Raw genomic sequence first — 23,419 nt, 5'->3', positions numbered from 1 at the left:
CCCACAGCAGCTTGCATGCCCCCTGCTTTGGATCACAGCCCAGCCTGCTGGGCACAGCTAATGGTAAAAGCAGGTTGGTATCAAAGGGAATTCCACGTGAATTGAATTAATCTTGAATATGAGTGGTGCCAGCAGCACTGCCAGTGGGAGGCACTAGGTAATTGCAAAGCACAAAGACTCAGATCACAGCAAAGATGCCTCCAACCCCCCAGTGTTTTGGAAAAGCTGCCCAGGGCAGGGGCAATGATCATTTTATGTATGTCTCTTTCCTTAGGTTTCACTCCCTGTTCCCAGAAATCCACCTGTGTCAGAGTTCATGTCTTTCTGCCCATAGTTCTAGAGAAACCAATCCTTCTTTGAACTTGCTCATGTAATTGTCATCTAAAAATCTGGTGGCAAAGTCACACTTTTGAAGAGCCCACTGCACAGAAGAATAATTAATTTTGTCTTCCTAAAGCCTGATTTCTGGAAGGGACACCAACAAAATTATGGGAAATCATGAGCAGTCATCTCCTGCTCCCCTCCACTCTGTGACGCACAGTTTCATATTAAACTATCCTGCCGGCTGTCTTTCTTCTACACTCGTCTTTACATTACACTGATTTTTGGTCCAGCTCTTCCCTCTATCCTCGGCCATCCAGTCACAATTCCTCCTTCAAGTAGCTATGTGTGCTTGCCTGATTGTGTTTTTGAGCTGTTTCCTTGTACTAAGGCTCCACCAGCTCAGTTTATTAAAACTGACAGTGGGAAGGCTGTTGTGGTTGGGTTTAGGCAACCCAGTCATTCTTTTAACTCGTGTCTTGTTCAGAAACTGTTTTGTATCTTCCATCTCCCTTATATGTGTGTCCTTTTAGCACTTTTGATGTGGGATAATCAGAACTGCACACTACTTATGGAGCAGTCATGTTTTCTGTTTTGGTCTTCTCCTTTAATGTCTACAGTGTGTAGTAGTGGAGCAGTACAACTTTAAACAGCAGCAACCACTTGTTCCATGAGCAGTAATTTGAGATTTAATTGGCTTCACTTGTCCCTGTGTCATTTAATTGTACTGGGATTCTTGTCTTTGGTATGTCAGTAACAGACAAAGCTAATCTCACATGAGATTTACCAGCACTAAGATAGATTAATGAAAATTGAATTAACTGCCATAAATCACTGTAAAATTCTCCCTTTTTGTGTTTATGCTTGTGTGTGTGTGTGTGTGGCTGTCTTTAACAGCCAAATTCTGTTAAATGGCATTGTAATAAAAAGGACAAAGTTACTAGGAAGGGTGGTAGTCTCTCATTTCATGTGCTTTGCTTGCTTCTGACACGACTTTAACGTTTACTGTACCATCCCTTCTACAGTTTAGCATTTCTTTAATGTCTGTTTTGCAGACAGATGATAAGACGCATGGCTAAATCAGGAATTTAACCAACATCCTAGTGCTGAGAGTAAAGAACCAGCAGTTTCCAGGATGAATAGAAACCTATGACTAATGGCCTTTGATCTTGTTAGGGAAGAAGCTATTTTTAATTCTGTGACGTTGAAGCATTGATTACTTATGTAGAGACACTGGGAAAGTGCTAGGCATAACGTGACCTCACTATCTGCAGGTTTGCCATCTCAAAAAGCTGCCTTTGCTTCAGAACCTTTGCCAGTACCCTCTGTTCATGAAAAAAATAAATAAAATCTGCCTGTTCCTCAAAGGGCTGAAGCCACCATAATTACAAATGCAACCTCTCAGCTTCACAGCTTTTGAGAAAGAAGAATCCTGGGCAGTTTCACCTGAAGGACACATGTGATGGTAGAATAGAAAGGTTCACCTTTGCACAAACATTACCTTTACCTCAGGGATTGTCTGCTCTGCTCAGAACTATTTCTCTCCAGAAAGATTATTCCTACTCAACTTCTCAGTGCTGCTTTGGCCAGGTTTGCAGAAGACACTGGTAAGACTGTATAAATGGCTATTCCAAATCTACACATTTTAATGAATTTGGCACTTAGAATTAGTCACTACAAGATACTTTAAAAGGTGAAACACAATTTTCCTTCTGTCCTTGTACATAACTCTGAAGTGTGGATGTATATTTAGCACATTAGTGTAATTTCTTGTTAAAGTCCTAAAATATAAACATCCAACTTATTTTTGAAACCTTCTAAAATGCTGGCAACTGTGAGGTTAAACACAATTTTCTTACAAGCCATCTTCATTTTAATAAGGCATTGGTCACTGCTTTGCCCTCCATGATTTTTCCACACAAGTGACAAAAAAATTCCAAAATGAAGTTGCTGGCAGATGCATCAGCAACAACTTTTTTTTCCCATTTTCAAGCAATTATGCAAGTTGTTGGACCTGTTCCAGTCCAACAACTAGGGGTTATACTCATGATATGTGGATGACATTAAATGTAGAGAGTCCAAGTGTAACGAAATGCAGGATTCTACTGGAGAAGCATCAAGTCAAATGAAACAAAAGACTGATGTAAAGCATATCATGTGGGGATGAAAAAGGGAATGTCAGCAGGTCAAATGGGAAAAGCTAGTTCAGAAGGACAGACACAGCAGGCATTGGCTCCCAGCCAAAGGCAGCCTAGAAACCAAGGATTCTGTGCTGTTTGACAAGACATAAATGCCACTTTAGTCTATTCAAACAGAGATTCTGTGCTATAGAGACACCAATGACAATTGTACTTCTGGTCAGGGTTGATGATTTCCCAGCTAGGATGTCATGTTTTGTTTTGGGACATCAAATAAAAATTCAGTGCGGAAAAAAGCTGGGCAGAGAAAAGCTGCAAAGAGAAGGGAATAGATCTGCCTCATCTGCAGGAGTGAAGTATGTAAATGTTTTTAAGAGAACAGCAATGACTAAAGAGCACTGGTTAATTCTGCACATTTCCACTGATGATGGGTTAAACAGTAACTGGCTTAGTGGGCAACAAAGGAAGATCGGTCACCTAACAGACTGACCACTGTTACAAGGAATAACCTTCTAACAAGATTCATGTGGCAGTACTGGGAGAAGCAGTCAAGTAACACTCACACTGATAGCGACTGTTCTCAAACTTGGGATCATTGTCGTTGACGTCAGCGATGAGGACGGTGACCTGGCACACGCCGATCAGCGGCTCCTGCGCCTGGTCGGTGGCGGTGACAGACAGAGTGTACTCCCTCTGCTTCTCCCGGTCGAAACTCTGTGTGGTGGTGATGACTCCTGCAAACACAGACACCTCCTGAGCTGCCTGACCACAGCCTCAGGACTGAATTTGCAGAGAGCAACCTGCACATCTCCTGCGCAAAAGGAAGCTCTGACTGCATGCAACACAGCCGTAAAGCTCAATCCTCACCAACCCTGCAACGCATGTCTTGGACTATACCAACTCCAGTTGTCTCTCCTCTCCTCACACGCCACCTTTTTCCTGCTGCCCTGATAAAAAGCTCAGAGTATCTTGTTATCTCATGGCTCATGGAGCACAGAAGGACTTTCTCCTTCTCATTGAAGGGCCTCTCTGGGTTTACTCCAGTGGTCGTCCGAGTAACTGAATCAGCTCATTATTACTTTGAGGAAGAGTCACACCACAGAAGACACAAGTGATATGACCAAAGTAACCTCTGCTACAGGAGTTGGAGACTGTCTCATTGAACAGATTAAAATTGGGTAAAATCATAGTGGATAAATCAAACAATTTTCTCCAAATCTTCAGGTTTCCCTCCCTACTAACCAAGTCTCTCCCTACCTCAGCTATTTTCTTCTGCTTATCAGATTTCAAACTGGCCTTCTTAAGGCCACTTCTAGATCTATTTCTCTCCTATGCTTGGAGTTCTTCAGCTCTGTTGTAGTCCTTTCCAATCTCCCGCACAGTCCTGGACATAACAATATCCCATTTTCCTATTTTGACTATAGAAACATCAACAACTACATAACATTTTCATTTGAAATAAATCGTATATAAAGACATTGTTGCCCTGTTCTGGTATGATGGTTTTGCCTGCAGTGCACTGGATCTCCTATTTGTGCATGAGATGGGAAATAAACTGTGGCCACATCATAGGGAAGAATAAACTTAACTTGTAAAAATCACACTTTCTGCTCTGCATTTTTATAGCTACCCTTGATTCAAATAGGAGGGTAAGTGATACAGAACACATTTTTATCTTCTTATTCAACTAGGATTGGTTTCCCTATTTAATTTGCATTTGGGACCCCTGATATAAGAAGGATGTGGATCTGTTGGAGTGAATCCAGAAGAGGGACATGATCAGAGGGTTGGAAACCTCTCCTGTGAAGACAAACTGTGCTGGGATTTTTCAGCCTGGAGAAGAGAAGGTTCCAGGGAGACCTTACAGCACCTTCCAGTACCTAAAGAGCTGGACAGAATCTGTGGGCATGTAGTGATATGACAAGGGACAATGGCTTTAAACTGAGGGAGAGCAGGTTTAGATTAGGAAGAAATTCTTTACTGTGAGGGTGGTGAGACTCTGCCCAACACAGGTTGCCCAGGGAAGCTGTGGAAGCCCCCTCCCTGGAAGTGTTCAAGGTCAGGTTGAATGGGGCATTGGGCAACCTGGTCTAGTGGAAGGTGTCCCTGCCCACAGCAGTGGTGTTGGAAATAAATAATATTTTAGGTCTTTTCCAACCCAAACCATCCTATGCTACTATGATTTGAATCACTACAACCTTCATTAAATCTAATCTAATCTAATCTAATCTAATCTAATCTAATCTAATCTAATCTAAGGTGTGAGTATTTACATACCCTGAGCATTTTCCAGTGTTTCTCCTATAAACTGTCACAGCTAGCCCTGCAGTTACATGGTTAAACATGAGCCCACATGAACATACTGATACAGTGGCATTTTCATTACAATACAACATACAATTTTCATTTTTTCTCAGTAACCTGAAGCTACTGACCTGTGTCTGGGTCAATGCTGAAGCCAAGGGAAGCTCCATCTCGATGCATGAGCCCATACTTCACCTCTCCATTGATGCCAAGGTCTGCATCATAGGCTTCCACCTGCAGCACACGCGTGCCTGGAGGCTGGTTCTCCAGAACCCAGGTGCTGTCACTGTAGTAAGCGCACTAAAAATACACCCAAACATCTGACCCTAAATATTACACAGAGTCACATGAATCTATTGCACAGTGTCAATATTTTTTCCAGCAGGTCTGGGGAAAACTTGGAAGGAAATCGCTACTATTACTTATGCACACAAAGAAATCAATCTCTAAGGGAGAGGAAGGAAAAAGGAGGATGAAGACTTTACACTTCTTCTCGGAATAAAGCTGTCTTCTGGTCACTTACAAGTTCATTCTGCTCTGCACACACAGACCCTTCAGCCCACCAGCAGCCCCCACTAGCTATGGAGACTCTATTACCCCAGTTATAGCTCAGATGGGAAAAGAATATCTGCAGAAAGACATCTTACCTCTCTAAAGACAGGCTTGTTGTTATTAACGTCATTAACTCCTACAATAACCTCAGCAAAACTGCTGAGAGGAGTGGGTCCCCCCGAGGCGTTGTCATCTATCGCAGTGACATTCAGGGTGTACTGTGGCCCTTTCAGACTGGGGGGTGGGTTTCTGCGGAGTTTAATGATACCTGAATGTGGAAGCATAAAGTGTCATGTTAATTTACTCTGTAAACACACAAAATCAAGTGAGCATCACATTTCTCCATCACTGTATTTCTGGCTCAGTTTGTATTTTGGTTGCGAAGCACAGGAATTTATCATCTCAGTCTGCACAGGCTTGGACCAGGATCCCAAGTTTTGGCTGATTGTTGAAGAATAACCATCATTTCAAAGAACTAATCCCCACTGATACAAAGCATCCCCATTTGCAGATTAGATAAATATGGAGCTTTCTTATGGTTCTTGACATACGGGTAGGACAGAGTCAACAGAGATTAGACAGTAAATAACTGAGTTCTAGACCCTCTTTCCTTACCTTTCTGGCTATCCAGCTCAAAGTTGCCCTCCTCATTGCCTCCTGTAATCAGATAAAGCAGCCCGTCTCCATCCGGGTCCTCTGCCCGAACAGCAGCCACCAAGGTGCCGGGACCAGCGTCTTCCGAAAGGAAAGTCCTGTAACTGATGGACACAAGGGAGCAATGGCAGCACACAGAGTGTCAGAACAACCATCGCCGTGTTAACCATCAGCAAGATTATGAAATCTTTACAAATGGTTTTTAAAAGCTTTGGGCATGCAACCATGGAATCTTAAACTGGTTCAAGATATTACTTATGTCTTCTCTGTTCAACATTTGGTACTTATTTTAGGATTGTAATCCTGGACTTTTGGTATACATAATTTTGAAGGATCCTTTGGAGGATAACAATATGCACCATAATATGTTGTACTGTAAGATTGGATCATGTATCTACTAAAGTTGAGAAAAAGGACTAGTATCTGCCATGCAGTGTTTCTTATGCCCCTATATATTAATGGAAAGCATCAGATACTACAGAGATGAATGTAAAAAAGTATTTGATTTTGTAAAAAAAAAAAAAAGTATGTTTTGTATTTAAAATATGTTCAGACATTGAAATTGTGCAAATAACAGAAATTGTCTTGATTGAGGACAGGAAAGAAAAAGGAGTCTCAAACAAGCAGGGGCTTATGAAATTAGCTTACAGTACAATCTTTTGATCCTAAAATTAAATTTTAGTAGTGGTTTGCTAACTACCGTATTTATTTGTCACCTATTTATACATGGATAATCACTTTGAGACCTAGGAGTCAACACAGTCAAAATCATTCCCTGTATGGTCTTTGACTCATTCAGTTCTCTCTGTATAAAGTCAATATACTGGTATCACAAATGATGTATTTTTTATATACAATCTAGAAATGAAAGTCCAACTCCTAAAGTTTTTCTATATAAAATTTTCCTCCAATTTCACCGGTACTTACAGTCACACAAAACAACAAGTGACCATTTAGCCAAGTGCTATTAAGGTTACATGTCAGAACAGTGTCTCTCAAAAGCAACGCAGGTGTTGAAGGTGCCTTACACGGCCTGGGAGAAGACGGGAGCCTCGTCGTTCACGTTGGCCATTCGGATGCGCACGGACGCCGTCCCCGTCCGAGGGGGATGTCCTTTATCCACAGCGATCACCACAAACTCGTACATGTGGTTGGCTCGCTCAAAGTTCAGCCTCTGGTTAGAATTGATGACCCCGTGACGTGTGATGGAAAAATCAGTGCTCTGGATGAAGTAAGAGATCTCAGAGTTGGAGCCAGAGTCGCAGTCTGTTGCAAGCACTATTAGAGAACACATTTAACAGAACAGTCATACTGCAAAGGAGGTTTGGTTATGCTGTTTGCCACCAAGCCAGCTCTGGTTTTTTGTTAGTTTTTGAGAACAGGCATCACCTACATCTGTTTCATCCATTAAAGTGGTTTTTTTGGTTGTTGTTTTGTTTTTGTATTGTTGTTGTTGTTGTTGTTTGTGGTTAGTGTCTGGGAACTTAGCAGGAGGCTGGGAGTGAAAAATCAAAACAATTCTTCCCTCTGCTCCAACCCAGCCCGAGTGATCTCAGCAAGAGAGCTGTGATCCCAGCACTGCACAAAATGCTTTGTACAAACAGCAGTCAACACTGGCAATTAGCACACAATCAGTATGCACATTGGTTTACATTATCAGTCATAAACTGGTTCCTCACTCTTTCCAGGAATGCTATGTTCAAATTTAATTAGCTCCCAGCTAGTTATGTACTTTTTAATTACCTGGTGCTTCAAGGTACAAAGAGTGATTAAACATTCCTCCCCAGTAAGTGTTTATTTAGTACACTGAGTGTCCCATCTGCTCAGGAGCAGCAAACCAGCACAACAAAGCATCAAAAGTGATTGATAAGAGTGGAAGCTCACCTCTCCCATTGCCTTGCAATTTTTCTAGCCTAACAATGAGGCTTCACATCATACCCACACTGGTAATAAAGAAACTCCTTATTCTACCAATAGGATCCAGATGCAGCCACCGTGGTAGCACACAGCCTTGTGGAAGCAGAACAGTGATTGCAGTGCATGGACACCCCAGCAAACAGCTGCAGCACCATCCACTGAGGGGTGGCAGAAACAGCCTGTCTCTATCAGAATACCAACTCAAAATAGGAAAGGAGCGGAGAATGATTTCAAAAGTACACCAAAGAACTGTTCTACTTAGTTGCAAAAAATTTCAACTGCATCTGCCTGTGGAAAGTTACTCATTGTTTACAAGGATATTTAGAGTAGTTGTAACATTTTGTTTAAAATCTCTCCAAATCCTGCTGTGAATGAATGTTTGTGTTACAGACTACAAAATCAAGGGCTTCAGTGTTAATCACTCTCTTGCTGCACTGACAGACAAAAACTCAAAGACTAAAATGACAGTGATTTAAATCTGTCAAATACAGTGGTTAAGTACTGTTTTTAGAAAGGCATGCAGAAAGTGAAAAACTTTTTTGATTTGAAAAATTCAGATTTAATCTACAGTCATTAGTGAGCCATTTAACCATTCACAGAAATACATTCTATGTGCTTAATGACATGTTTCTTTTCACCCAGATGTTTTCTGGCAAATAGGGAATGTGGCACTTACTTGTACATGACAGAAACATGCCTTACTTCCCAATAGCACCTGGGAATCCTATTCCCTTCCATTTCATTCCATCTGGTGTGCATTGCAAAGGATATTTTTTTTTTAGGATCATAGGCCAGCCACAAGCAGCCCTGAGCTGGTTTTGCACGTGTTCTGAACTAGCTTAGTGCAAGCTAACTCTGGCTCAAAAGCTGACTGAGCTGCTAGCTACAGCTCCAAGACTTTTTCTGCTGGCACAGCGATGCAGCTGAAGGCTGAGGGTCCTTCTGAGAGCACACTCTGTGCTCCAGACTTTGAGTGTGCTAAAATAAAAGCAGCTGGAAAGTGAAACCTACATTCCCATCATCCACAGTTTTAAGGAAAGCATTTATCACACTACCTTTTTCACTGCCACCAACAGCTACGGGCATGCCCAGAATGGCAAAAGCTCTCTCATATTTGCATTTATTTCTGTGGGTCATTCTGAGACTGCAACATCCCATCCCTCAAGGAGGTGCAGTGAGGGTAAGAGCTCTTTTGTCTTTTTTCCCTGAGATACTTGGCAGTCAGAGTTAGTGGCACAGGTCTCATCCTGCACGAGGTACAGCTCCCTTGCAGCCACTAACAGCCCTGCTCAGCCCTTCCACAGCAAGTGAGTCTGCACACACCCATTTCCACTGACTGGCACTACACTTCCACCTCACATTTTCTCTTCTAAGATGGCTCTTATTCTTGAAATGTACATCGTGTGGCAAGACAACAACATGGGATGCAATAGCCCAGCTTTGACATTCTGCTTGCTTTGGACATGGGGCATACGTTTTTTCCCCCACCAGTGGAATTTTGATGAGCTTTACAAGTCCTCTGGACAGAAGAATATTCATCTCTTTAAGGAAAATCACATGCTTAGGAGTTTTAGGATTTGGTTATTCTGATCAATTTCTTTCTTCCCAAGAGCAATTAAATCTAAAAATTAAGTATGACAAGCTCTGAACTCTCTTTGCAAATGTTTAGAGAAAGCAGGCCCTGCAGCCCCCGTACACAAGGAAAGCTGAACTTCTTATCACCTCTGCAACCTGCAGAGTTCAGCTCCAGCTTTGGGAAATTTACATTTTCATCTTTTTGCTAAGTCGTGCTTTGGCACTTACTCATTTCTCAGAGTTCATACCCCTGAAGTCTTGTATCAGAATACTATTTTAGCCTCTAAAAATGTCACCTGTCCACTCAGGGTTTATATGCAAATGACACATGGCCATGTTAAAAACAAACATGGGATGATGACTGGAAAGCCACAACCATAAATATAAGTTCACAGGCTTTCCAAATATTTTTCCTTTAACACTTTGCAAGTCAGTTATACAGCGTTAATGCCTATCTGTCAAAATTAGCTGTCCATTAAAAAAAGGCTTTTTTTTTTCCTTAACACATTAGGAAAAGAAAAACTAATTACAGCTGCTTCTGGGACACAAAAAGATGACCAAGATGAGTTAAAAGACAGCCACAACATTTAAAAGAAATGAAGCCACTTCCTATCAGCTGCTTTAACTGCCCTTGGATATCACAGGATCTCTCCTTGGGCACAGTACAGTGATCCTCACCTGAAGACACTCACAGCTCTACTTCCAGGATACCTAAAAGTCATCCCCAGACCGTCAGGAAAGCTGCCGTCCACACCTTACCAAGGCAGTTCCAGTGGAAGAGAGCACTTCCTCATGGCCACAACATGAAAAGGTAACAAACTAGCAGGTCTGTGGCAAGACTGAAATGAGAGGTGACAGGATGGTCCCCACCTTGCAGAAGAGATGTGCCAACGGGAATGGTTTCGGGAACGTTGTCTCTGCTGTAAATGGAGCGCTGGAACTCAGGAGAACAGTCATTTTCATCGGTGATATGGACCATGACCTGAGGAAAAAGGACACACTGAGAGTGGATTTTAGCTTCTACACTGCTAAAAGAGCACCTCTTTCTGGACACTGCAGTGGCAGTCAGTGCTTTTGCTGCTGTCCCATCCTTACACCTCTGATGCTATTCTTCTCACACTACTCTGGAAACACAGAGAAGTATTTTCTCCTCCACTCCCAAGATGGGACTAAAAGCCAAAAACTAGTAACAAGAGATATTTGCAGAGCCCAGATGTGAACCCAGGTCAGAGCCCAGATTTCTGCCTGTACTACAAGGCTCCTCCCTGCCCAGCATCCTCACGAGTGTCCTGGGCTATCCATCTGTGTAACTGGTCCTGGAGCAAGGGGTTGCAGACCATGGGTAGGACATGAAGAGATTCCTGTACCTCAGTCACACTGCTGAGAGTGCTCTCAACTTCCATGGCTTTCAGAAGGAGGTGGTAGAGGTGGTGCTCGCTCTCGTAGTCCACGGGGTGGGTCAGGCTGAGCTCTCCACTCTCTTGCCTCACCCGGAAGAGCCCAGAGGGGTTTGTCAGGAGAGTGTAGGAAAGAGGCTGGCTCTGGAAAGAAACAGCCTCAACCACTGCTACTCTGCAAAGAACGAGAGAACAACCCTTTGCTTCAAAACAATAACAACAAAAGCTGTCTCCTCAGCACCTAGATGAGGATAGGATGAGGAAAGGTGTCTTGCTCACTCTCTGTCAATGCTTGGCTCAGTTTTGTATCCAGACTGGAAACCCCTTTTGCTACAGGGAGCCCATCTGCCTTCTCTTCTCTCACCAAACTTATTCACTGATGTAGTAGTGCTGAAATAAAAACCCATTTCAACCCCCACTAGCATTAAAACATTTTTTTCTTCCCTATTGTAGCCTTTTAAATACTTGAAGCAATTATTGTTTTACCCCCAGTTTCTCAGTTATTTTCACAAATAAGTGACCTACTATACTTCTGAGTTTCTCTGTAGTTGTATATTTAGAAAAGAAACAGGTTTAGACATGGATGGGAAGCCCATGGAGTACAGGGCTTTCCAGATCCTGTCGTCCACCTTGTCAGGATATCAAAGGAATATTTGCCTCCCTACTGTGACTTATGTTTTGAAGCTCCATCTCTCACACCAGTCTTTCACCAGCATAATACACTTTTAGCTCATCTCACTGAAAGCTCCTGTGAAGTAGAGAAGTTTCCCTCCTCCTTCTCATTCAGTTTCTCTTAAGGATTAGTGGCACATCTCCAGCAATTTTTCCTGGGTCATCAGTTTATTTTGAGGTTTTCTGCTCCTTAGAGGCCTAATGGCACTGTTCCACCTGCTCCTTAGAGGCCTTAAAGCCCATTCTGCTCCCAAGTAGCTGAACAGCGACAATAAATCCAGAGCCAGCTTGAGAGCATCTCCCCACTGTGGCTTGGCTCAGCCACTCTTCATGCAACAGCAGCCCCCTTGGAGACTGAGCTTTATCTATTTGTACTTCACACTGGTGCTGTTATCTCAAGAGTCTGGCAATGACTTGTCTTTCTAGAAATTTAAATACAAGTCAAACAGGACACAAACAACTCCAGATCTAGTTAATTAAAAGACTATTTTTCAAGCATTTGTTTAAATCACCAGGAAATGCATAGCCAGTAGTTTGGTTGCTCTAATTCACAATGCACTAAAACTCCAAAAGAATTAAAATAATTCCAGCATTCCAGACTACATGTGACACATGGAGACTCATATCACACTGGAGAAACATAAAAAGAGCCATAATTTCTTTTAGAAAACACAACATTATTTTTAAAGTGTGATGGACAAATGCATATGCATGGCCCTAGGAAGCAAAATCACAACAGTTTCACCCTGTTGTGCTCTGTGAAGCTCCTCTCAGACTGCAGGGAGGGAGTTACCTAACCAAATACAACTCACTTTTCTCCTGCTGGAGTGTTTTCAGGGACAAACACGCTGTAGGACATGTTAGTGAACTGCGGAGGTCGGGAGCCGGCCAGGATGGACACGGAGGCGTAGGGGCTTTTGTTGCCCTGCTCATCAGAGGCTTCCACAGTGACCACATACTCCTTGTTCCACGTCAAAGGCAGCCCAGTCGTCATGATCATGCCAGTGTCCTTATCCACTCGGAATCGCTCTTCACCACCTAAGAACACATGCATAAAGCTGGTCTGAGACGTTCCCCACAGCAAGAAAATTTGCACCTTCACCATTTAAAGTAAGCCATCCTCAACTCATCCACCTCTGTGCTTGTATGCTCTTCTTTTAGCCTTTCCAGTTGTTCACCTTATCTTTCACTCACACTGTTTTGTTGACTAGCAGTGTAAAAGAGACGAGGACAAGTAAGAAATGGAGCCTTAAGCTAACAGTAAAGCTGCCATCAATTTCAGAGTAAGCAAAGAAAATGGCGACAAGAAAGATTCCCATCCACGTAACTTTTACTTACAGCACTTCCAGCTTCTACTTGCTGTACTTGCTGTATCTTTAAGGATTCCCCAAGCGAAAATCTACCCATGAAATTATAAAACGGGAACTCGGTAAGAAACATCTGCAACTAAACAGAATTTCACCTTTTGTTTTCAGACTGGCCCTACCTGCAATGAGCGTGTACGTTATGGCAGCGGTGGCGTTCTCAGGGCTGCTGCAGTGGGCAGTGAGCTGGTAGATGAGAGTGCCTTTGCGCGCATCGGGGTTGACGCGCGCCAGGTACGGGTACGGGTACATGGCCCAGGACAGAAGCTCCTCTTCTGGGGCAAGGAGAGTCACGTGGCAGAGGTACCAGTCATCATCTGCAAAAGACACACGGATTTCTAGACAGCTTGGTCACCAACTTAATGTTAAGATCTTATCCATTAGTACCTGTAAACAAACTAAGAAGGAAGCTTCCACTGCAAAGGACATGTAGAGTTTAATCACAGTATTTTTTACCTCTAGGGAAACCTATGTTCAAGCCATTTTAATTCACAGCAAGTCACTAACAGATAAGTTATATTTCTTCTTCTTGAAGAAATTTTTCTAAGCATAGTTGTATTCTAAAAGTGGCCTTAAGATTTGACTTCAAACTAAAACAAATGCATTATGGAGTGCAGAGAATAAAGCCGAATAAAAAGAGAAACTAAATGTGGAAAGGGGGTATGTAGAAAGGTACATAGGAGAAATGCACGTTTTCTGCCTGTTAAAATATGATCACGTACTTCAACAAACTGCACTGAGGTTGCAGGTCTGTTAAGGGCTACACCACTACAAAGTTAAACGTGCACACAGGTGTGTGTATGTCTCATACAGGAAACCCTTCAACCCTGCCTTCAAGAAAGCCATTTCCCACAGGATGGACGAAGACAGGAGCATGTGGACAAAACCAGCACCAAAAGCAAGAAGTAAGCAAGAAATTCTAAACAATTTTAGGGGTGTGTCTCAGGGATGTGATACTAAATAAAAGGCTACCCACAGCTAGTCATTCCCTGACACACCAGACCTGTACTTACAAGCAACCTTACCCCACAGTAACAATACATGCTAGACAAATTTCCCAGAGATAATCACTCCCAGGAAGGAAAAAACCTAACTGAACTTTTGTGGGGCTTTGTAGTATTTAAAATCATTTAAGATATGATTTCCTTGGTTTTCTTAGATTACATGGCTTCTGGTTTTCTCACGTACCACCACTGCATACGGGAGAACATTGGTTCACTTTTTTCCCCCCTCTGTATTGCTGCGTAGGACAAGGCACAACCCACAGCATGAGGTAGTAGCTCATAAGAGCAGCTGGAGCAGTCACTATTTTATCTATAGCCAAAAAGGAGGGCTGACCAATGCATGTCATAATTCAGCCCATTATAGACAGTGTTATTTTGCTAGTAAAGGGATGAAAACTTGTAGGCATGAGCATTTAAAGATATTTTTGTTCATTTATTGGTCTAATTCAGATAGTTCTAATTTCTGCAGAGACTGAATATCTAGTCAAGTATTTTTCCCATACGGTGAAACTTGGAGAATGATTCAAAAAATTGTAATTATACAGATTATTCTTAATATTGCTCCATGTAGGTGATCCAATTGTAAAGTACCAATCAATAATGAGGTCCTAATCCCGCTGTAGGTATTGTAAAACCCACCAAAAGTCAGCAGTAAAACAGAGATTTATGTTTTAAAAAAGACAGACAAGGGAACAAATTTCACTGAGTTCAGGACAGCATGTTGGGGAAAATATTTGTGTAGTGCAAATTAACCATTATTTTCTGGAATTTTACAAACACTTCACCTTCCCTCTCTATGAAAGGTGTATTTAAATAGAAACATAGAATTATTTAGGTTGAAAAAGTCTCTAAGATCATCAAGTCCGACCATTAACCTGGTACTGCCAACTTAACAACTAGACCTGGGATTCACCATTCCTGGAAATGTTGTAAAAGCATGTGCATATGGCACTTGAGGACATGATTTAATGGTGAACATGGTGCTAGTGTTAGGCTGACAGTCAGACTTGATAATTTTAAAGGTCTTTTTGGACCTTAAGAATTCTACAATTCCATAAAACCATGTCCCTAAATGCCACATTCACATGTCTTTCAAATACCTCCAGGGATGGTGACTCAACCACTTCCCTGGACAGCCTGTTCTAATGCTTGGCAACCATTTCTGTGAGAAATTTTTTCCCTAATATGGAATCTAGCCCTCCCCTGACACAACTGGGGGCCATTTCCTCTTGTGCTATCACTTGTTACTTTGGAGAGGAGACCAAGCCACTCCTGGCTACACCCTCCTTTCAGGCAGTTGCAGAGAGCAATAAAATCCCCCCCGAGCCTCCTTTTCTCCAGGCCAAACACCCCCAGCTCCCTCAGCCATTCCTCACAGGACTTGTGCTCCAGACCCTTCACCAGCTCTGTTGCCCTTCTCTGGACACGCTCCAGCCCCTCAATGTCTTTGTTGTAGTGAGGGGCCCAGAACTGGACACAGCACTTGAGGAGTGCCACCACTGCTGAGTGCAGGGCGAGGATCCCTGCCCTGCTCCTGCTGGCCACGCTACTGCTGATACAGGCCAGGATGCCACTGGCTCATGCTCAGCCCTCACTGAACATTGGTAGAACAGTGACGCCTAGCAAAGCCTCAGATCACAGACTCATGAGATGGGTGAGGGTGGCAGGACCTCTAGAGATCATCTGGTCCAACCACTCAGCTCAAGCTGGGCTACCTACAGTTGGCTGCTCAGAAAAATGTCCACAAGGCTTTTGAACATCTCCAAGGAAGAAGACTCCAAAACCTCCCTGGGCAACCCAGTGAACATTAGTTCTAGGGGCTGGATTTCAAGAAAGACATGGACCAGCTGGCAAATGTCCAGAGAAAAGTCAAGAGCATAACCAGAAAGAATGCCCTTCAAGAGAGGTGAAAAGACCTGGAGATTTTCAGGAGACTGCAAGACATGCAAACAGTGATATAGGAGGCTTAAGGACTAAGGTATGAAGTCAGTCAGCTGTTCCATAACCTGCAAACCAAAAAATAACTAACTCTCATTCCAAAGGAAAAGACTGGCATTACATGTTGGGCATGAAATCCCCCAGCATGTTTTTAATTATAAGGACAATGGAGCCCTTGATAGTGGCCAGAGAGGTGAGACAGCATTCCTCCAACAAAGAGATCTTTAAGACCTGACTAGACAAATATCTGGGGGCAATCACTTTGTTGTGACAAAACCTGCTTCTAGGCAGGGGCACGGAACCAGCAAGACTGTTAAATCCTATCCATCACACATTAATCTCCCTGCCCTTCAGCTTTTGCATCTCATTGATTTTTGATATGTCCACATGTCACTCATTTCCCTGCAGCTTCAAGGAACTTCTAACATAAACATTCTTTGGACTTTGTGTTTTATCTTTGCTATTTGCTTAAGGGTAAGAAGTGAGAAAAGGAGTGAATGGCAGTCTAGAAACATCCAGCACCACGCATGAAAGGAAAAACATGGGATGAAGCCAAACCTGGAGGGCTGTAGTACAGCAGCAGGGGTAATAAGCTTCAGCTATAGGGTGGAGTATCATTCTGCAGCTGAGACCTGGCTCACTGCTTCAGGCCCTCAGCATTTATTTCAGATTTTCTGACTTAAAGCTGTTTTCTCCATGCTAGTAAACAAAATTTAAATTGAAGCAACCTGCAAGCATGCTGACAAAACAGTCCAGGTTATATCTATATAGATCAGAGCTCTGATTCTAGCAAGGCATAAAGGGAAGAAAAGATAGTTACAAAGAGCAGATTTTAGCAATTCAAGTCCAAAACCCTAAAAAAGCAGCATTGAACATGGTCTGGAGACTAACAGGAGGTCAGTCAAACAGCACTAATTTCCCCTATCATCCAGAAAGAGCTGTTCAGAAGCACTACGAGGAGGGACATTTCTGTTCTGGTCACTCCCCTTTGCACACACACCAGGTGTGAGAAACTCAAGGATATTAAGGTGTTACAGACACATGGCAATCAGATACTGTGTAAAATTATCACACTGCCTTGAAACAAGTCAGTGAAACAAAACCAGCCTTGACAAAGTAGGATTTTCCCCCAGAAATGCTTTAGGTTTTCAACTGTCATAGCTGCAAAGGCATTAACAGATCAAGCCTATGAAATCAATAGTGGTTTATTTTGTTCCTGACACAGCCACAGCATCCTATTAAATCAGAATGCAACATCACCCAGCGATGTTGCAGTTCACCCAATTTTGTCAATATGAATTACCCACTGCAAGGAAGGAAATAATCAGGAAACCAGACTATCAACAGGACAGTCTGGCCTCTGCACCACACATTGGAAAGAGTCTTGGTAAGATCAGTCTGGAAAAGAACGTTAAGGAGTGCTGATTTTCCTGGAGATACTGGTGCATCCCCAAGGCCTCAGCTTTACCTCCTGCTTACATCTAAAAAAGACATGGAAACAAAAGGGATGTCAATCAGTTAGGAGCGTGTTAGGTAAAATTGTTAGGATATATCAACTGCAAGAGTGGGGGGAATGAAGAGATGCTAAGTTTGTGTCTTGGAAGGCTTAACATTCTTCAGCAGATCAGAGCTCATACACCCACACCTTCCTTGGACAATAATATGAAAGCAAACAAAGAACTGGAAAGGGTTTTGAAACTGCAAGTGGCCATTCTTGCAAGCCTGTGTCCATTTCACTCCTTTGATCATTTAGTTTCCTCCCTCACCAGAAGAAGAAACAAAAGAGAATAGAACCTCTTTTCCTAAGATAAGAATTAGAGCTGCACTGGCTGATGTGGGTTGGAGGGGACTAATGCTGGAAAATTAAAAACTAAAAAATGTGCATAAATAATGGTAGTTTATGTTTTGTTTCTATCCCCTCAGGCAAAAAGAATCATTTGAATTGAAAAGAGAGACTGTGGTATGTGAAGAAGTGTCTGCAGTCCCCAGCCTGAAACAGAACACCGAGGTGGGATGCCTAGAAAGCCCCTCATTGTGCTGTCAGGCCACACCACTAGTCCTGTGCAGGGCAAGATATCAGAGGCTTTGGCTCATTATTGAACCACAGCCAGGAAATCTATACCTGGGAAATGGTTAAATGCTAAAACCCCCTTGTCATCTTCAGGACCATAGGCATAATCTACTTGGGAATATTTAAACTTAAACCAAAATTTCTTGTGGCAGTACTTGATCTTTAACCAGATCTTTCATCATCACTTTCAAAAAATGCTTTTTTTTTTTTTTTTTTTCATTTTAATGACCCCATGAGTGATATTTACACAGTCATGCTGTCCACTGTGCCACTCTCTCCTGCCCAAGTGGATTTTGCATCTGGTGGTAAATTATTCCTACAAGCTTGAACATCAGCAGCTGGGCAGAAGATGGGCACCCCAAGTGAAGGTATTCACTGAGGTAAAGGAGAAGAGAAAGCAGCTTTAACTTGGTCTTGAGGACTCATCCAGTCAGCAACACCTACGATGCTCGTGCCTCTGCCCCAGCTACAGCCTTGCTGTCAGCCCCACTGGGAGAAGTGCAGGGGCATCAAGAAGCTCTTACAGCGGGGACAGCCTTCACAACACAGATCTCCCCTTCAAAAATGAAGGCTTACTTTTATGAATTTCTTTTCCCCAACTCCTTTAAGAAAAGTTGCACGGGAGCACCTTTAGTCCAACTAGTCTGCTGTCATGAACATGATGGGTCAGCTCCACGTCAAACATTGATGAGAGATTCCTGAGTGTGATGCTTTCAATAATTAACAGATTTGGTGTCTCACAAGCACTCCTAAGGTTTGGGTACAATGCCCAGGAGTAACATATTCCTTTGCAACACACTAGGGCACTGGCTGGACTCCCGTTGGACCAAGCAGTGAGTACTGTGCCCTGAAGGCAAGGTGATACCCTCACCATCAGTTATGGAAACAGGCCTCTTTATTCCCTTGGGAGTCCACAAAACACTCCAGCAGCTTGGGATAAAGAGCCCACAGCCACAGTACACCTGGGCAATGGGACTGTACCAGCTGCCTCAGATAAAGCTTTGCATTTTCTCTCTTCAACCACAACCAGCGAGCTTGAAAAAGCAGCCCGCAGAGATCATTTTGCATTATATCTATTACATATTTCTCAATAGACACCAGCCCTGGGACTCATTTTCTATGTACACACATCCTCACCCACCTTAGGAGGCAAGGTCTTGCTTTTCCCAGTACTACCTCTGGACTCACCCCGTGGGACCATCAAGGCAGCTGCAGGTGCCCCTGCACACATGGACAGCAAAGGAAAATCTTCAGCCAATTTTCCACTTTCTGTGTGAATGCACAGCCACAGTGGGTACCTCCATCACATGGCGGGTCTGAGAACCACAGCATTTGTTAGGCAGCAAAGATAATTTCCTCAGGCAGATGACTGTACAGCCCAGGGAAAGCTGCAGGCAGTTATAGGAACAGGCCTTCAAAATCCATTGTATTTTTACTGCTATCACATCATCTTGCCTGGAGTGTCCTCCTCTAGTTTTTCAAATCTGTTTTAATTTTGTTGTTTGTTTCCAGAGGAAAGCTCTGAAGCACTCTCAAAGCTGTGATTATAGAAGTAGCATTTCTGCCCCAACCCTTAAATCTGCTGTATCTGCCAACAGCTGCTCCTTACCACACAATCAGGAGAATTAGAAACACAGCACCACAGAGAAGGTAGGAGGTACAACAATTTACAGGATCTCAAAAGCTTCCATACAGCAGAATTCCACATAAAACAAGTTCTTATTACAGTTTGCCATGTTAACAGCTGACTAATCCTCAGTAAAAATGTTTTTAAATTCTATACAAAAAATCATTATTTGCAGGCACATGAGTTGATGAGTTCCTCAGTTGATGAGGAAGTCAGATCACACCAACGTAGTAAGAGTAGCTGAGAAGTCAACAGCACAGAGGGCATTAGGGGATTTCTTATGGCTTTTAAAGAAGGAAAGTGCAGTAAGACACAGCTACAATAATGTCTTCATATCATCCTACCCAGCACAGGCACTTGCTCTTCCTCATTGAAGAGGCACTTATTATGTTTAAAGTAGTTTGTGTGGGACATAAAAAATAATTTGTTCCTGAAAGGCTGTAGCAGAGTCTGATTGCTTCAGTGGCTAGGAATCACTTTGCTTTGATGTTCAGTCTTCCTGTGGAAAACGACAGGCATTTATCAGTTGTCCTTTAACAGAGTTAAGTCTCTTCTCCCTGAGGTTGCTCAAACATTTTTAAAATAAGAAGTTGCTTGCTGAGGCTTCATGCAGTAAGAGCTGTTCCTATGACCATACTTAGAGTCCATTAACTTATTTCCAAACACTTAAAAAGTTAATGTCACCAGCAAAACACAATCATTTCAGGACAGCAAATGTGCTTGATATGTACAAAAAGATGCCAAAAAGCATTGTAGCAATATTAGCTTTACCACTCCAACACCCCTGGAAGCAGTTGTGAGAAGCAGCTCAGATGCAGCAGCAGGTGCCCCTTTGGGCAGCAGCACTGAGAGGGGTGCTTGTGCAGCAGCCTCCAAAGGAGCTGTCTGCTGCCCGCTCTGCTGTGCCCTAAGAAGTGAAAAGGTAAAGTTGCTAGATTGCCTTCCAATTCTCCTTATACACTAGATTTCTAAGCAGATCCTCTTCCACTGGCATGGCCCTTGACACTTTGCTGCTTCTCTCTCGCAGATCAGTGTCTGTGCCACACACAGGGTTTGCTTACCCAGGCAAAAGCTCAGCCACCCATAGGAACCAGTGGCTCCCTACTTTGTGGTCATCAAGTGCTGCTTTTAGGCCATTCCATCAGCAACATTCACGGCAGAAGCAGAATTCCAATCCTTTCCATCAGCCTGTTTCGTCAGGTCAGGTTTTTAAAGGCTTTTCTTAAACTTTCTGCTTTAACATTTTCTTCAATTTTGGGCAGTTTCCACCAGCAAGCCAACCTCAGTGCTCAAACTGCAGTGCTGCACCAGCCAAGGTCTGACTGCTGCAGCAAGGAACCCCTCATGCCTCCCCAAAACACCAGCTGAGAGGCCACTGCTCTCTGGGGAGGACAGAGCTTCCCAAGCCCATCAGAGATGCACGAGCAGGGGCAAGCTCAATTCCACTCCAGTCATAGTCCCAAAAGAGAAGGCTTTGTGCCCATCTGCAATGGGGCAGAATATTAATAATATTAATAATATTAATAATATGAATAACATGAATAACATGAATACCCTGCTTTTGCAAACGTGGTATGTGTGAATTTTGGGCCTGCCGTGTGTAAGGCAGGTGTGTAAAGGCAGCCCCAGGTCAGCTGGTTCCTGCCAGAAAATGAAGATCAAACACTGCTGGGCACTGCACAGTGCTCCTGGAGTGTGAGACAGCACCAGGAGCATGCAGGGTTGTTTCTGGCAAGGTGCAGCTTTGATCTGGGTCTAAAACCAGATTTTTAAATGCCTTCCCGCTGTCGAAATGTAATGAAAACTCAGAAATATTAAATCATAGTCTGTATAAAAGGTTTCAAGATGCTAATCTTAAGAGTAAAGAGCTGAATGTTCTATTTTTAAGGTTTCCCACTGCTTTTCTCTCAAACTTGTTATGATAGAGGTTTTCTCATCCTTTAAATAGCTTGTGTAACTTACCAAGAATACTTGTAACATAAGCTTTACATTTACCTCTCCAGTTTTAAGTTTTGTAGGCTTCTCAAAATGAATTACTTTGTCAGACATTCTTAAGACTAATTTATAGCCTCTGGATCATTATGTATGTTTACTTTTTTTTTTTTTTTTTTTTACAGCAAGGTTTTCCCAAAGATATTTGCAGACATGGTAAAGTAATAACCTTCATCCCAGAGCCTGCTCTTTCATCCAGTGAGCCCTGGCCATTAAAGTGGTTTCATGGGTGAAGTGAAGCAAGCTTTTTCTGTTGGTACCTGAATTTGGAGGCACACTAATGGCATCCACAGATGGTTTTAATCAGTCTGATACCAGGAGGAAACACCCCCCTCAACCCCAGGCCAAAAAAAACCAAAACCAAAACCAAACCAAAACAAAACAAAGAAACCAACAAAAAACAAACAAAAAAACCCCAAACGAAAAACCAGCATATAATGTGACCTCAATACCTGATCAAGTCAAGTTTCTGTTTCTGGAGTGAGACGTATTTTCTAAAAATGCCAGGAGGTGCCATGAAGCATTGGGACATTTCTGGCTCTGTTAAGAAAAAGAAAAAGAAAAAAAAAAGAAAAAAAGAAAAAAAGAAAAAAAAAAGAAAAAAAAAGAAAAAAGAAAAAAAGAAAAAAGAAAAAAGAAAAAAGAAAGCCCCAAACCTAAGCTATGTCTTGTTTTGAAATCACAGCCTGCAACATACATTAATTATTTGTCAGCTTTTACCAAAGCTGTATTAGAGGGATTGAAAGGTTTCTGTTCCCAGCAGGCATCCTGATGGAAGTTTCTTAAGAAAGTAGAAGGGACTCAAACCACATATTCTTTCCGTGTGCAGTATTTATAGGAATGTCAAGATCTGACAGATGTCTCCTTAAAATACAGTTTGCTTCCAGTGAGTCATAAGAGTTCAGCCCTGATCATATTCCACCATAAAACACTGCACAGAAGGAACTGCACTATGCTACAGCCTCCTCAGTCAGATTCAAGATCCATCTGCTCAGAATTCACTTACAGTAGTAAACAGTTGTTATCCCACCTGAAAGAGGGCAGGGAATGAGACATCCATCTCACCTCCAAAACCAGGAAAACACTGAACAGCCTTGCTACTGTTTTACTCAATTCAGTCTAAAACTCCCTGCTGGTGTCCACCCCTCTGTGATGTCTTGAGGCATCCCAGAGTTAAAGGGCTGCTAACACCGACCCTTTAACCCTTCAGTGCACTGCAGACACATGGGAGGGGAAGAGATTTGTCTTGCCATGCTTTTTATGGGTTCCTACCGTTGCCAAACAAAATTACCCTCTGTAGATAATGGAGTGACTCCTTACACAGCTGTTTTCAGTTAGATAGCATGTGGAGTGTATCTGCAGTGAGTGTGTGCAGGAACATGGACATCTCCCACTGGGTCTCACTATTCCAAGCCAAGGCAGTGTGCACTCTGTAAGCCCCTTTGTGACAGGCTCTTAAGTTTAAAGAAACAAAAAACCAAACCAACCAAACAAAAACCAAAACAAACAAAAACCAAAACAAAAACAAAGAAAAAAAAAAAACCACAAGAAAAGCCCCCAAACCAAACGAAAGAGAGAGCTAAAAGTCTTTGAGAGTTGGAGAACAGGGGTAAGAAATTGCTTTTTAAAGCATGATAGACAAAGTCCTAAACCTCAGCTTCTACACAGTGTGCACCAGTGCCTATTGCCAGCATCAGAGAGGGCAGCTGAGGGGGCAGAAAAGGAAACAGCGTCTGCACATCCCACCCTGTGTAAGTTGGTATGAGAAGGATGAAAACCTGTGTAGGTACTTGTAGGCGTGCATGAACAGAGGCAGACATGAAAGAGAAAGGGAGCTTTGACTCTTCCTCACCACCCTCAGCCTTTCCATGCTCCGGCCACACACTGTTCTGA

The 23,419-nt window shown here is 42.8% G+C and overlaps 1 protein-coding gene across 5 annotated transcripts in view; it reads right to left on the bottom strand.

Moving 5' to 3' along the window:
* LOC119697904 (neural-cadherin-like) overlaps nucleotides 1-23,419 on the bottom strand; it is a 55,689-nt gene that overhangs the window by 28,418 nt on the left and 3,852 nt on the right. For 4 of the 5 annotated variants that reach the window (XR_005255995.1, XR_005255994.1, XM_038129270.1 and 1 more), the window contains exons 2-10: nucleotides 13,017-13,211; nucleotides 12,343-12,568; nucleotides 10,829-11,033; nucleotides 10,332-10,443; nucleotides 6,998-7,247; nucleotides 5,931-6,073; nucleotides 5,411-5,583; nucleotides 4,895-5,063; nucleotides 3,023-3,193 (exon numbers count right to left, since the gene is read on the bottom strand). Coding sequence is in view for 3 of the 5 variants with exons in the window: in XM_038129270.1 (XP_037985198.1) it covers nucleotides 3,023-3,193; nucleotides 4,895-5,063; nucleotides 5,411-5,583; nucleotides 5,931-6,073; nucleotides 6,998-7,247; nucleotides 10,332-10,443; nucleotides 10,829-11,033; nucleotides 12,343-12,568; nucleotides 13,017-13,211 (1,644 nt within the window). In the remaining 2 variants the exon portion in view is untranslated. Of the gene's footprint in view, nucleotides 1-3,022; nucleotides 3,194-4,894; nucleotides 5,064-5,410; nucleotides 5,584-5,930; nucleotides 6,074-6,997; nucleotides 7,248-10,331; nucleotides 10,444-10,828; nucleotides 11,034-12,342; nucleotides 12,569-13,016; nucleotides 13,212-23,419 lie in introns of those variants that run through there. The other variant, XM_038129272.1, reaches the window with a different exon arrangement.

This window comes from Motacilla alba, chromosome 2 (genome assembly GCF_015832195.1).
Source record: "Motacilla alba alba isolate MOTALB_02 chromosome 2, Motacilla_alba_V1.0_pri, whole genome shotgun sequence".
Lineage (NCBI taxonomy): Eukaryota > Metazoa > Chordata > Aves > Passeriformes > Motacillidae > Motacilla > Motacilla alba.
Note: the sequence above shows the minus strand (reverse complement) of the source record. Positions and strands in the feature narration are given on the sequence as shown.